This window comes from Olea europaea, unplaced genomic scaffold (assembly GCF_002742605.1).
Source record: "Olea europaea var. sylvestris unplaced genomic scaffold, O_europaea_v1 scaffold1197, whole genome shotgun sequence".
NCBI classification, from domain to species: Eukaryota; Viridiplantae; Streptophyta; class Magnoliopsida; order Lamiales; family Oleaceae; genus Olea; species Olea europaea.
In genome coordinates, this window is record NW_019229387.1 from 102800 (window position 1) to 119138 (window position 16339).

Consider the following 16339-nt stretch of genomic DNA (forward strand, 5'->3'; position numbering starts at 1 on the left):
GAGAAGAATGGCAAATTTGAATTGGGTTTGTTAAACTATAATCATTCACGCACTGTTGTTTAATAAAAATATATCATGCTATACCTTGTGATTTTTTTTATTATTTTAACTTTTTTGGGGGAAATAAAACACCTTTATAATCTGATTACTTGAAAATCGATAGTCGCCTAACCGTACTAGAAACTTTACATTGCAGCCTTTTGAATTGCATAACGACAAATTTGTTTCTTTTTAAAATTTGGATCTTTTTTCTATCATATTAGTTGAAAAATAAGAAATTGTTGGACCCCAAAAAATTTCTTTTAAATAAGTGGAAATTATATGGAAGCCTACTGTTAAGGATCCAATTTCATAAATCATATGCTAACTTTACTACAAAAATCATATGCTTTTGTTAATTAATATATTATTATTAGATAAATATATTATCAGATTAAATTAATTTTATCCCAAACCTTAAAATTCCACTCCCTTCTTTCCATTTCCCATGTTCTCTTCTAACTTTCTATCTTCACCACCCACCCCCTCATATGGTGCCGCTCTCATCCGTCATTAGAGATGACAATCGGGTTTGTCGGCTCGTACCGCCCTTGGCTCGGTTTGAAAAAAGTTCGAGCCCGCTCAGGTCAAAGCTCTGGCCGAGTCCCAATTTTTAGGTGCTAGACAAAGCCTGAGCCGACCCGTGTGGCTCGCCGACTCGGGGAGAATTGATCGTATATGAAAAAAAAAAAAAAAAAATAATGGCAACAACATGCTGCTGCTAAAAAGAGGCAGCAAGTCGCTGCCAAACAAGGTAGTAACATGTTGCCTTTCTAATTAAAAAACAAAAAACAAGCAAACAAACAAAACCCGAGCTGGCCCAACTTGGCTCGACTCGAAAAGGCCCGAGCCGAAAGCTCGAGTCGAGCCTAATTTTTTGTCAAGCTTTTGCTTGGCCCAATTTGGGCTCGAAGAAAGCTCGAATATTTTATCCAAGCTGAGCTCGAGCCTAAAATTTCGACTCGTGAGCCGACTCGACTCGACTCGTTGACATCCCTACCCGTCATCCCTCTCCCTATTGGAGCACCACTGTATGAGGCGCGGCGCAGCACCACCTCGCACACAGCGTCACTTCGCCTGCTCCATGAAGACATAAAATTCTTGTGCACAACGAGACGACGCTGATGCTACCTGCTTCTTAGATGAATTCATCTCAGAGGAGGTGCATTGTGGTGGTGGTGGCCACGTGTTTGTGGGTGGTGCACTGTGGTGGCTGAGCGTTCAGGCCTAGCTGACTTTTTTTTTCTTCACTGGCGTTGGCTCCATCGCCTCTGTTTTTTCTTCTTCACCGGTGTGACGATCTAAGTGGTGGTGGTTGTGATGATTTTCTGTGGTGTTGATGGTGAAGTGATGGTTTGATTTGGCCATTTTGGGGTTTTTTTTGGTGGTTTGGAAATAGAGGTGGTGGTGATGCGGTTGCGATGGTGGTGGTAGTGTTAACGGTGGCGACAGCAGTGGTGTGGTGGTTACGGGTTGCGATTGTGGTGGCTGTGTAGTATAAAAGTTTTGTGACTAACTATTTGGGGGTTCGTCACCAACTGTCGAGAGCTTGTGGTAGTGGTGCTGGTGGTTTTGGTGACGACGATGGGGGTGATTCTATTGGAGGCAGTAGTGAGATGGTGGTCATAAGTGTTGGTGGTGATCACAAATTATTTGGTTAAATGTGACATTAAATTGATTAATCTGTATTAAATAAACATTATGTGACCAATAAAAAATATAAATTGTGACAAAGAAATAATGTGTAAACTAAAAAAATTGTTAATCTATGAACGATAATTTGATAATTTGTGACTATATAATAAATTGTGATTTATAATATTTGTGATTTGTGACCAATAAATTAATTGTGACTTATAAATTTTTTTGATTTGTGATCGATAAACAAACTGTGAACTATAAAATTTTTGAATTGTGACAAATAAATAATAAGGGTCTGTTTGATTGGAGTGAATTTCATAGAAAAATGTCATATTCGAGGAATTCATTTTTTACTTTGGTTGTTTGATATGAAAGTAAAAATGGAGTTTTTAATTCCAAGATACATGGATTTTGTTGATTTTTTTCTTTTCTTGTGATTTTGGTGATTTTTTTTTCCAACTTACATGGATTTTGTTTGCATTTTTCACATTTGCAATCAAACAGACTCTAAGTGAATAACTACATCATTAAATTGTGATCAATTGTATAGATCTGTGACCTAAATATAATTAATTAAATCATAAATAAATTTAAATAAAAATCTTATTTTTGAAGTTTAAAACTTGTTTTCTTGATTTTGAAATATGTGATACTTAAACTCCTACTCATGAATTTTTACGTTTAAATAATGCAACGCTTCAATCTCTTCAACGATAGCTGAACTTGCAGACATCTTCTATTGCTCAACTAGTGAATTGAATATTTTACTTCAATCCACACATACAACTTTCAAATCACTAACCCATTTTTTTTTTTTTAATTTTAAATTTTCTTCTCTTCTTTCTGTTTTTACACACGTTAATCTGTATGAGATTTGCCAAAGACTATGAACGTGAAACATTATAAGGCAATTAATAGGGTTAGTTTTGTCAGAACATTAGCACTTTCGGTGGTAGAATTTGGCCCTGACTCTTCGATGACTCAGTTTGCTTGGAGCTTTATGGGAAATATTAAAAGAATTTTATATTAGATTAAGTACTAAATTCATTTATTTTAAAACACAAAGGAACCTAAACAGAAAATGAGGGTTGTAAGAATTGAGAAAAATGTGATTGGAGAAGAGGCAAAATTTTATTTGTTACATCACATTTTAACTTTATTTAAGATCATCAATCTTTGCTTATTATAATCCTTATGTCCTTTATTTTTTTACGTATTTTATTTTCAATATTTTATTAACTAGCACATCTCATATTTCATAATGGTTTCCGTCAATCAAGTCCATTCGGAAGCATAAAATAACTTATTTTAAACATGCTTTTAAAAAATAATAAATGTAAAAGTGTGACAAAATGTTTTTCCCATTTTAAGCACACACGATAAAAACATTTTAGCTGAAACCATTATCAAATATCAGTTTTGCTAATTAATAGAATGTTAAAAATAAAAATATGACGAAAAGAAGTATGAAAAAAGTTTTACAATAAGCAAAGGTTGATGACTTTAAGTGAAATTAAAATATAGTGCTACTAATAAAAATTACGATGTAAGTATAATTACCCTTTATATTAACTACACTTAAAATATTTGCTCATTCTAACATTTATTCCCCTAACTTTTTATAACACATATTTATACTCAACACGTAAATGTCAGCCCCCTATCCTTTTATGTTATTTTTATTTTATTTTATTTCAAACATGCATACTTTTTTGCGTCGGATTCAAAGCAAAATCGAATTCTTCATTGGTACGAAGTCAATTTCAAATAAGGCAACTCCACATTTTTATTAAAAAAAATTATAAAAAAGTCTTGCCAATCACAGATATTGGACGTCTAGAGCTACGCTTGATACAATTCAGTTCAAGGGATGGCTCGATGAGAATAACATAAACTTTGAAAAAATAGAGCTAAATCGTTCGACTCATTATACACTTCTCTATGTCAAATAAATCCCAAATCTTCCAACAAGGTTTCTCAAACTCAATTTCGTAGGACTGTAAACTGGAAAATTTAATGCACCAAATCAAGAATTCCTGGACAGCATATGATATGGGGAATGGAATGGTAGTTTAAAAATAAAAATAAAATGTTTCCTATGAATACAGCATATTTGTTTCTCATGAATCATATTTATTTATCAAAGTATATCAGTTACTATAAATAATATTTCTTATTTATCAAAGTTTATCAGTTACTATAAAAGTATCTCTTGTCTTACTGTTATAGACTTATAGTCGGTCGTTTTTTTTTTTAATTAATTTTAACATTAACATGTCAAATGTTGGGAATCTGCGCCCATTTCAGATTTGCCCTCAAAGCATTCCTTTAAGAAATACCAAGAGAAACAGAAAAATAATAGAGAATAATAAAAATTACAAAGAAACGAAATTTACGTGAAAAAACTCTTAAACGAAGAAAATTCCTGGGCTGAATAAAAAGTTACTTAAAGATAAATTTAAGTCCATTCTCAAAGTAGGTAAAGCTGCCAAACACTACTTAATTCTAGACGAAAGTAAATAATAAAATAATTAAAATTTTAATTTATCTTTCTGCTGTCCATGATAGATATCAAACATGCTTCTCTGTGAATATAATATGTATATGTAATGCCCACACTATGCAAACTTATCAAAGAGAACCCACGTGAGAGTGTCCATTGTAGGCTTTTACCAGACGAAAAAGAGATAATCTTTTCGAGAAAGGCCAAATCTGAAAATTGAAGTTTACGGCTAGCCAAACATATTCAAGTTTTTTAATCTGCTTTCAGATTTTTTATTTTTTTTCCCGGTTGAAATGGCCAAAATAAATGCTGAATCACACAAACTTTGGCCGGTGGAAACTAGAAAATGATAGTTTCTTTTATTACACGATAAAAGTGTTACAATTCTCGAATAAAACAAAAGAAAAAGACTTGACGAAAAAAATTTGCATGTTTAGAAAATATGCGGCCCCTACCTAGTGTAGATTAAAATTGAATCAAAACCAATAACTAATTTTAACCACAGATATAATATAATGGAATTCGAAGTTTTTCGATCATACATTTTATCAACTTTTACCGGTACGTTATCTTGGTGTTCCGCTAATCTCTACCAAATTGAGGGCTTTGGATTGTAAGATGCTGGTGGATCGTATTATAGCTAGGGCTAAGAGTTGGACCTGTTAAGCGCTCTCCTATGCAGGGAGGTTACAACTTATTAAGTCAGTATTATTTTTTATTTAGGTCTACTGGTCCTCTGTATTTCTTTTACCCAAGGCTGTGATCAAGCAAGTGGAAAATTCATTGCGGGCCTTCTTGTGGAAGGGTAGTAACCTTGGCACCGGTGGAGCTAAAGTGGCTTGGGCAAAAATCTGTATACCTAAGGAGGAGGGTCGTTTGGGTTTGCAGGGCTTGGAGATTTGGAATAAGGCTGCCATGTTAAAGCATCTTTGGTCCCTTTGTTTGGATTCTGCCTCCTCTCTTTAGGTTTCGTGGACACGTTGTTATTTACTTAGAGGACGGAGCATTTAGGAATTGAAGTGTCCTGGGGATTGTTCTTGGAGTTGGAGGAAAATTCTTGGACTCCGGGATATAGGGAGGGACAAAATGAAAATCAGAATTGGGAATGGTAGACGTGCCTCGCTTTGGTATGATAATTGGCATCCTCTTGGCTCTTTAGAAAAGATTCTTGGAGAGAGGATCATTTGTGAATCCAGATTGAGTAGACCAGCTAAAGTGGCTGATATTGTGGAGGGTGACACTTGGAGATGGCCATCAGTTCGCTCCCCAGCTTTGTCTGATTTGATGCGAGATAAGCTTGATACTTTTCGGCCGGACAGTAATAAAGAGGATGTATTGCGATGGGAGGATGATACACGTGGAGTCTTCTCTGTTCGGAGTGCTTGGGAGTCTCTTCGACTTCGCTGCCCTAGGGTGACTTGGTATCACATTGTATGGTTCCCTAAATGTATTCCTAGACATGTATTTATCCTTTGGTTAGCAATTCAAGGTGGCATCTATACACAGACAAAGCTTCTTAGCTTTGGTTTGGTACATTCTATGCGTTGTGTGCTATGTGGATGTTCAGTGGAGGATCTGGATCATCTTTTCTTTGCTTGCCCATTTTTTGAGCGTGTTTGGAATGCTCTGCATGCGAAGTGTAACTTGCCTTGGGTCCAACGGAATTGGCTAGACACTCTTTCTTGGATGGAACAATTTCGAGGGAGGTCAATGTCCTCCATTGTTATTCGGTTAATGTTTGCAGCTTCGATTTATGCTATTTGGCGTGAACGTAATGCTAGGTCCCTTGGAGAGGCTCCTAAAAATGAGACTACTGTTATTCAAGATATTGTTTTTACTCTTTGTGCACGAGTGAATTTGTGCAGGAGCTTGGTTCCATGTAATGAAAATAGATGGCTCCAATGCTCTTGGGGGTTTTCTACAAATATTTTTTGTTCTCGTGATTAGAATATGAGTACTTTTCTAGAGTTTTGTTATTGTTGTTAGGAAGGCATTAATTCCTAACATTGTTTCCTGGGATATGCCCTTGTGATTTGTACTTATTTTTATACTTTGAATATAATATACTTACCTTATAAAAAAAAAGAAAAAAGAAACAGGGGCCTAGTATTGCTTACTCAAAATGTCCATGATGCATGAGGGCATGCTTCGTAGCAAGATACTTATATTGTTCCTCCAATTAGTTAATAAACGAAACTATTATTAAAAATCTAATTAGCCCCTATATGGGCTGGGCTCTATTTTAATCAAAATATATTTTTCTCTATCATTTTTTTAATCACACATTTTTCCAATAAAAAATAATATTACATATAAATTTTAAAAAAAAATTCTCTTTTTAAACCACACATTTGATTGGTGAATTGTTCTAGTGGTCGCTGAATTTAGGTCACTCAAATTTAAAACGTTGAGTTTTTGACCACTGAACTTTAAAAAATATTGCACATTACTCACTATAATCTCAACATTTTTTAAAATTCAACATTTATGCGAGAGAATAACGTACAACATTTTTCAAAGGTCAGTGGTCAAAATTCAACATTTAAATTTCAGTGAATAATAAAAAACATGAATCTAAGTTCACTGACCAAAATTCGATATTTTATACTCTCTCTCTCTCTCTCTCTCTCTCTCTCTCTATATATAAGGGATTTTATCCCTAACAAATAGCAATTTCATATGATTTTGAACAGAAATAATGCCCCCTGGGGTATATCCCAGTGGTATAAACGACAAGAGTGAGGTATACTCAATTTTGTTGGCAGCCACAGTTTGAGGATTCGATTCCTGAAACATTGATTAGGATTCTTTGTGGACACTAGTGTATAAGCAGCTCTTGTTTCCTGGTCTGCTGGACACATTCCGCGATTAATCTCTCTCACGATACTCAAAGGATGGGACGATGGATGACCCTTAAAGTTGGGGTTTAACTTTTTTTTTTTTTTTTTTGAACTCTAGAAATAAATTTGACAAATAGCACATACATTTCAGCTTGTACCCATGCATTTAAAAAGGAATAAAAATATAAGTGGGCCACACGTGCCAGAGTGCAGTATGCTGCTCGTATTTTTCCACGTACAAGACTGCGAGTTCTCCAAGTTGATGATTGTATTGTTCCGTTTCACCTACTAATATCTCACTACACACACACACACAGAGAGGCCCTTGCTATATATTGGCTTAAAGGCAAGATTCTTCTTTTCATTTCCTATTTGTAACAAACATTGGTAGATACAAATAAATACATATAAAAGGGGGAAATGGAAAGAGAAAGTGAAATGAAGACATCAAAATTCAAGAGGATTTGTGTATTTTGTGGGAGTAGCCATGGCAAGAAGATTAGCTATCAAGAAGCTGCTATTAATCTTGCCAAAGTATTGGTATGTATGAATGTATGTATATGTGTGTGGATTGCTTTATTTTCTTGGATTGTGGAGTTTATAATATAAATGTTATGTTTATCTTCACATGAGTTGTTGATATATGAATGCCAAATGGTTATTATTTTTTTCCCGTTGTCTTTGCATTATTTATGTGTTCTTTGACATGGATTTTATCAAGAACTTCACGGGCAACTGTTACTGGATTTTCAATGCAAATGAAGTTTTGATTTTTAAGTTTCCCCAGAGACTTTGCATGTAACGTCTTCATCTCTTTTGCTTTACAGGGTACCTCACCTCACCCCACTCCACCCCACCAAGTAGATATAGATGTGAAAGATTAAATTTTTGCATGTATATGGTAGAACCCATTTTAAACCCCACCCCACCCCCACAATACTTCACTTTAAGGTAACTTATTTGATATTTTCGTGTGTGCTTTTAGGTCTCTAGGAACATTGATTTGGTCTATGGAGGAGGCAGCATAGGCCTAATGGGTTTGGTTTCACAAGCCGTTCATGAAGGGGGTCGCCATGTTATTGGGTGAGTCTTGGCCTCAGTACTTCATGTGCTGTCAAAGTATAACAAAAATTTGGGATTATGATTAATTATTTGGGTTAGTTTTGTAAAGTTCTTCGCTAAAACTAATTGTTATAATTTTATTGTATCGCTTTGCAGAGTTATTCCCAAGACTCTCATGCCTCCAGAGGTATGTCTGCTGTGGTTAAAGAAAAGTCATTGGGCCTTTTGTTGTTAAATTATTGAATAAAAAATTCATGGTTTTAAACTTTTATTACATGTTTGTTAAGAGTATTAGAACAATTTGAACTTATTTCTCTCATAATACTATCGACTGCTAGTTTCTTTCTCATTAGGACATAATCTTACTTGCTTGCTTCCTTCTTTTTCTCGTCTTTTTCATTTTTTACTCATCCTTTTCCCATTTTTTTTTTTTACTTTAAGAGATTGGGTTTGATATTCTTAATCCAGATTTTCATTTCATTTTTGTGAAATGTATGCATTTTTGGCTTCCTAGTTGTTTCTCTGATCTTTCCTTTTCCTGTTTCATCCCATATTAGCTCTGAGTCTCCTCTTGTATTTTTCCTCCTTGGCCTTTTCTTTGATTCAAAAATCTTTTATGCAAGTGCTTGTAAAATATGTGTATCTGATAGTATATCCACCAGACTCTGATGGTGCTGATTTTAAATATTTTTGGACTAAAAGCCTGTTATTTCTGCAATCATCATTGCTTCACTGCTTATTAGCACAAAAATCAATACATTGGCATGGCATATTTGGTGCAATTTTAAGTCGAGAGTAACGTGTACTCAGAAAAATGAGCTAAAATCTTGTTCATAGTACCGTTAAGTCGTGTCCAGTATTGTGTAGCTTGCCTCTCTATTTCTCTATACCTGAATGTTCAGCTTTCTCAGCAATTTTGCTTTATGGGATTTTGGTACCCCTTTTCAGTTAACTGGTGAAACAGTAGGGGAAGTGAAGGCAGTGGCAGATATGCACCAAAGGAAAGCCGAGATGGCTAAGCACTCAGATGCTTTTATTGCCTTACCAGGTTAGTATAAAGCTATACTCATTTCTGCAAATATATTCCAAGTCAAATTTACAAATGATGAGCAAAAGCAATTGTTTCTTTTGGTCATATTATGAGGGCGACCGACCAGAGGAGGCAAAAGTGAATTTTTTTCACTTGCATTTTAATTCTTGGTAAGGGGTTAGTGTTCAGGATTTAACGTTCGTTATACTATCCACAACTGAATAACAAATATGTCAAGATGTAGTCATCTGTTGATGCATCGTACATATATATCTTACCCTAAAGAGAGACAAGGAGAAAAGGGTCAAAAATTCACCCAATTACACGACTTGAAGTTGTACCTAACAGTGTCATGCTCTGCCTATCCAAGAACTTCTCATTTTCCCAAATTTAGTCCACCATTTAACCAGTGTAGTTATATCTCAAATGCTCAATTATTCGACCAACTTTCGAAGAGAATAGAAGTAAAGAGTAACTACGAGAGAAATCATAACTGAAAGTTTTGCAAGGATCATGCCTGTGATGTACTAAAGGGTGAGAACATAACCCCGATTTTTTGACCCCATAGAAATGGATTGGAGTGACCAAAAGATTTATATATTCAACTCTTATTTTTCTAGAGTAAGGCTTAGTTTCTTGGTGTGTAAATAGCTTTTGTTAATAGCTTGGTTCAGTTCAAAAGCAGGACTGTATTCCTCATCTTTGAGCCTTAATATGGCAAAACATAAGTAGGTAAGGCCATTTTTTCAGTACACTTTTAACTCATAGAAACTTCGATTAGTTTATTGTACTCATATAGTCGCACATTGAAGTAGAAGATGTTGTCGTGCAATGTATAAATGGACCGTGTCAATGTGTGCAGGAGGATATGGAACTCTGGAGGAATTGCTTGAAGTCATAACTTGGGCCCAACTTGGCATCCATGATAAGCCGGTATTTCTTTATTTGATCGAACTCAAACTCTCCCTCGGAAATATTCAAAACTAAAAGCTAACTTTGCAAATTAACTAACTTGAAAGTTTCAACCTGTAAATGTATCTATCTCAAAGAAAATTCGCTGAAACTGTGAAGAGTTAAAGAAAGCACACAATTTGCAGGTAGGGTTGCTGAATGTGGATGGATACTACAATTCATTATTATCGTTCATTGACAAAGCTGTAGAAGAAGGCTTCATTAGTCAAAACGCTCGCCATATCATTGTATCTGCTCCAACCGCGAACGAGCTAGTCAAGAAGTTGGAGGTAATTTTTGTGAAGAAAACCTGTAAATTTGAATTTGTTTTTCCTGACCGTGGAAATTTTTTGTGAATTCCAGGAGTATATTCCTCGTCATGAAAGGGTTGCTTCGAAACTTAGTTGGGAGATGGAGCAGCTTGGCTACTCTCATAAATATAATATATGTGAGTAATAGTTTGGCTTAAGAGAAGTGATCGTTATATCTTGGGAATATGGCATTGGAAGAAACCAAATCGAGATTTTAAATTTTATGTTGCAGAGAAATCTTTTTTTTTTTTTTTTTTTCTTTTTTAATTTCTCTGGAACAACTTCACTATATATGATACCTTCCTATCTGGCATTGAAGTGCAAATTTGGATTCATTTGCAAGTTTAAACTACTCAATGCCTCGTGTAATTTTCTAACTAGTGGCATCTTACTGTTTTGTCTTGTCATTTGTTGTTATTCTTCTCTGAAATGTGATTCATACTTCTCTATCCTGGATGAAAGTTGCACGCGTGACAAGTCTTAAATTTTAAAAAGATATGAATTTAAGTCGAGAAGGTCCATCAAGTATAAATAAATACCTAAAACTTCTTACTTTCTAAATCGCACAAGTTTTTAGTTAGATAGTTAATAGCCGCGAATTCCAAACCGACCTAGTGAAAATGCTGGCCTACCGGGACCGGGGGGGGGGGGGGACCTTAACATCAGACGAAATGATGGTTAAGGTCCCAACTTCATTTCTGTTTTATTTCACCTTCTACAAGTGGATATATTGCATATATGTGGTCAATTGTTATGCAGAATAAGCATGTTGGGTTGTTGAATGAATCTCAAAACCAGTGAGGAATGTACTAAGTCAATTATAAACAAATATTACATATTTCTATATTAATACATATTCAATCCAGTAGACTATACTAGTCTTCTGTGTTAAAACTTTTTTTCTTTTAACCAAAAGAGGTTTTCAGTGTGATGTAACAATGTGGCTTTTGGAAGGGGTGAATAGGCATACAAAATTGATTTAGGGAATTTGAATCGGTCCGATTTAATTTAGCTAAAAATTAAATTTTTAATAACTTTCGATAAAAGTTGATGAATTATGTAGTTGAAAAGTTGTGGGATCTATGAATAAGTATAATTAAAATTGATTGTTGATTTCGATTAGATTTTTATGAACGTATTTAGCTAAACCAAATGGGGAATAATTACATTAAAGAAAGAAGGGAAAAAGAGAGAATGTGAATATGGAAAATTCTCAATGATACCGATCGAGACAAGTTTAGAAAAGGTTGAGTCTACTCGATGAAGGGATAGCATTCTATTATTTTAATATATTGGTAGGTGAAATTTCGCAAGCATAAGTGATCCTTGACAAATAATAGTGTGAAAAGAGTATGAGTATCGTTCTCACAAGAATGAGACGTTAGCTTCAATTTTATCAATTCACATTAATAAAAAAATGAGACACATGCAATTAATGGTTTTTGATGGTTTATATCAATAACTACTAATTATTACACTAAAGACTAACTAATTGCAAATGGAATTAAGTTTGGAGGAGAAAAAGGTGTTAGGAATCCTACACTATTAGTCTTCATTATAATCCTCAAATTCTATCTTTTAATCTAATTTTTGTATATATCGACAATCGATAATCTTACAACATTTATCAATCTCTCCAAAGTATAGTTAAACATATTTCTATCTATGATCCGAAATATCCATATCTTGAATTAAATACCTATAAATGCGTTAAGTCAGAAGATTGTCTCTATTGATTGCATAATGCATAAACAATTACCCCTAATGTATATATGACTTTATGTTGATTATCGCTTTGAGTTAAATCTATTTTGAACTTCCCAAAAAAAAAAAAAAAAAAAAAAAAAAAAAAAAAAAAAAAAAAAAATCACTTATTAATTTAAATGTTGATTAAGCATTCAAATAAGCATTATAAATAATATCAATCAATCAACACAAATCATAATTAAAAGAAGTCTAGAATTAAAAGTAAAAATTAATGATGTACATCATCATTTCAACATTAACGAGTTTAACCTAGAATGTTAATTTCACAAAAACACAAAAAGAATTGACTATTATTCTCCAAAAAGGAATTATGTAGTAACAATTTATTTATTTTTTCTAATCTTGAATTTTTCCGTGTGTCCTTTGCAAAATTCATTAAATCAATAAAATATGTCACTTCACATTGTAATGTTCAAAGCATGTCCCATTTTATATTCAATCTGCGATAAAAATGGTCCAGTCCACGCTAATAGTTCTCGTATATATTTGTCTGTCAACTATTTTGTCTCTGACATAATTTATTTGACGACAATTTTCACTGAATGTCGAGAATTTTTTCAATTAACCATACACATTTTCTTCAATTCGATAACTTTGTTCAAACTCTAAATCAAACATAATTATTTGTTGAACCAAAAATGTGAATTGATACAGAGAATGTGCAGCTTACAATCTATTAATGATGTGTTATCAAAATTGCCTTTTCAAAATTTCTTTATCACTCGTTATCAGACAAGAATTATAAAAGAGTCAACACAAACAAGTAGGGCTTTGACAAAATTTTCGAGCCGAACTAAATTGGACTAAAAGCGAATCGAGCGGTTATGTTCTTCTTTGGTGAAATACTCGAATGGATACTAGAACCAAGAATCGACGAGTTCTGTTCTCGATTTTAAACCAAGAATCGAATAATCGTATCTACCTAATTTTGTTTTAATTATTTTATATTGAATATGCTAAATTATTTTATCTAAATAAAATTTTCAATTAACTATATATTGAATATGCTAAATTATTTTATCTAAATAAAATTTTCAATTAACTATAAGTGCCTAAAGCTCCAACTCCCATGGACCAAGCCCAAATTGAGTCCAAAATATTTTTGGAAAAAATTCATATTTAAGAGATTAAGTATGTTCTGTTTCAAAATTAAGAAATAAGATTTAAAACATCAAAAATCATATATTAATTAAATTCTATTTATAAAATAATTAATTAAATATATTAAGATAGGTCACAATTCTATAATATTTGATCACAAATGATCAAACTAATTGATTTCAAATTATTTCTTGATCACGAATAAAAAAATTTATGTCACAAATTATCTCACGGTTAGAAACCAAAATTTTTTTTTAGGTCACAATTTATTCATCGATCACAAATCATAAATTTTATAAGTTACAATTCAAGTTTTTAGGTCACATATTATTTATTGATCATAAAATATCCAATTTATTGGTTACAATATCAAATAATTGATCATATATTATTTATTGATCACAATCAACTAAATCATTGGTCATAAACACTACCACCCCATGTCGTCTCACCCACAACCATTACACCACGGTCACGACCACCATTATCACTATCCTTAACATCATCGCCATTACTATCACCACCAGCAGTCAGCCAAAGGGTGTCTCGCCACCACCAAGGTCCCTAGCTCCACTCTACTGCTATGAATTATCGAACCACACCATAGAGCCATTGCCATCACAATTGCCAGATCCACCACCACTGCCAGCATCAAAACCACCCTGAACTCCCAACAACACCAAAATATGGAAATCACCAATACCACTCCAATAACCAAAACCAAAACAAACACTTTATCGCCACCGCTACTACCAAAGCCAAATCTACTACCACTTGTAGCACCACCATCATCACTTGTACCATTATTACCACCACCACACCAACAGCACCAGCAGTCAAGGTCTCTAGCTTCACTCCGTCAACGTCACACCATAGAGCCCCTATCGAACTACAACAGCAACAAGGATGATGGTTGCGCAACGATGCTTGTAGGTAGTCCCTGACGACAAGCGCTCCTCGACGATGACAACATTTGAGGGAGAGGATAGAGAGACGGGAGTGAAGAGAAAATAAAAGAGAGAACGGAGATGAGAAAAGAGAAAATAATTAAGGGTTTTTAATGGGTGTATTTGGTAGGTTGTGTGTATATAAAGCAATTTATAATATTATTACTAACATTAAAATATAGATTTATAATATTTGAATTAATATTTGATTTTTGTAAAAATAAACTTTAAATTTGATTTTTGAAGTTGGATCTTCAAAAATCTGGTTGAGTGTAATTTTCACATGTTTTTTTTCCTACAAATTTCAGTTCAACCCCAACTTCACATTAAAATTCACCTAACACTCGCTCACTCTATCACTTAGGTTTAGTTATTTTAAAGTCTTTATAATATTGGTTTTATCGTATTTATTTTATCCATACAATATAAAAATTCATAAAGAGAGACAAAAGAAGTAATAAAGGAAAATTTTGACAAATAAGGCCTTTCCCGTACATGGCCTTACGCCTTTGCAGAGACTTGTGTTTTTGGTAAACAGTCGCTCGGGCCGGGTCACTGTGACCCCCTTTGTGAGGAGGTACCAATGGGTGGCAAAGTGGCTTTGCTACCTATTCATGTATTCATGATTCATGTCATGGTATTGATACAATAGGGAAGAGCGCAACACCTAAGAATCAACAATACGAAAACTTTGTTAGAAATTACTCATTTCCTTATTGGGCTCGGGACTAAAAGACTGGTTTCGATTTAAATAACGGAAAATCAAATCTTTAAAAATAGTATCAAGATTGACAGGAAAAATGGAAACAAGGCCATATATAATTTGATCATTATGAGTGTTTGTCAAGGTGCATAAGAAAATACAGCAAAATTCGATCCAATTTATCATTGAATCTTGAATTAGATTGGAGAGCCTCTATTGCGATTGTTTTCAGACGCTCCCTTCTTGCAATTTATGATTTCATCTTTGCTCTTCAAGACTAGGAGTGGGTGCGATCCGATTTCAAAGGGAACCGAACCGAACCGAATATCAATGGGAATTTTATAAATGATTTAACTGGTTCCATAGATATCAATGGGAATTTTATAAATGATTTAACTGGTTCCATAGCTAACTATGGAACCAAACCCATCGGTACTGGTTCGGTTAGATTAGTTTCGATCCGATTCTTTATATTGAAAATATCAAAATAAAATATTCACCAATAAAAAATCTAAAGATGCTACCAATGTAATACTTTTAACAAAATATAGAAAAATCGCACATACTATTCAAATATTAAAGAAAACTAAGTATACAAATTTAAAAACAATATCGAAATAATATAAGTTACTATCATCAAGCAATCATCAACTTATATAAAACGCATAGTACTCTAATGATTAAACAAACTTCCATCAAAATCAAAATGAATTGGACACCCTTTAAAAATTTATTGCAACTTCTAGTCCTGTCGATTATATTTATTGAAATGTAGATGATAAATTTCGATCGAATCAACAACTATGTGATCAAAGTAAAAATTTCGTATTTAGAAATGAAATTATATATTGTAAATAAATTTATTTAGGTTTAGATTTATCCAATATTCTAATTTGGCTTGAGAATCAATTAATAAAGAATTATAAGAAGAGAGAAGAAGGAAAGTGCTCGAGTTTAAGATGAAGAAGGAACCCGATTATTTTTTATAAAACTGATTAAAGATTGAGTAATATATTTTACCAAAAAAAAAAAAAAAAAAAAACCTTGAAACTAATTTGGCTTGAGAATCAATTAATAAAGAATTATAAGAAGAGAGAAGAAGGAAAGTGCTCGAGTTTAAGATGAAGAAGGAACCCGATTATTTTTTATAAAACTGATTAAAGATTGAGTAATATATTTTACCAAAAAAAAAAAAAAAAATCCTGTGAGAACCGTCCAGTTCCCGGCGATTCCCATACTAAAATCGGGAACTGGACCGGAACCAATTAATTCTTAATAATTTGTCCCAAAATCCAATCGTTTTTTAGAAAATTCGGAACCGAATCGGCCGATTCTAAACGGTTCCATTGGTTTCAGGAAAAAATGCACACTCCTATTCAAGACCATCAATGTTTTAGCTTTAATATTTATTTATTGACAATTCTTATACATTGGTGAACGAATC

General features: G+C 33.5%; 2 protein-coding genes across 2 annotated transcripts; both read left to right on the forward strand.

The window, feature by feature from the left end:
- The first annotated feature begins 5269 nt into the window (after positions 1-5269).
- On the forward strand, positions 5270-6130 carry LOC111374041. Its single transcript, XM_022996663.1, has one exon. The coding sequence runs from the start codon at positions 5270-5272 to the stop codon at positions 6128-6130; it is 861 nt and encodes a 286-aa protein (XP_022852431.1).
- Positions 6131-7423: 1293 nt separating this feature from the next.
- On the forward strand, positions 7424-10755 carry LOC111374031 (cytokinin riboside 5'-monophosphate phosphoribohydrolase LOG3-like). Its single transcript, XM_022996639.1, has 7 exons — positions 7424-7563; positions 8009-8106; positions 8242-8272; positions 9034-9133; positions 9978-10048; positions 10213-10356; positions 10430-10755. The coding sequence occupies exons 1-7, from the start codon at positions 7444-7446 to the stop codon at positions 10520-10522; spliced, it is 657 nt and encodes a 218-aa protein (XP_022852407.1). The 5' UTR covers positions 7424-7443; the 3' UTR covers positions 10523-10755.
- Positions 10756-16339: the final 5584 nt, after the last annotated feature.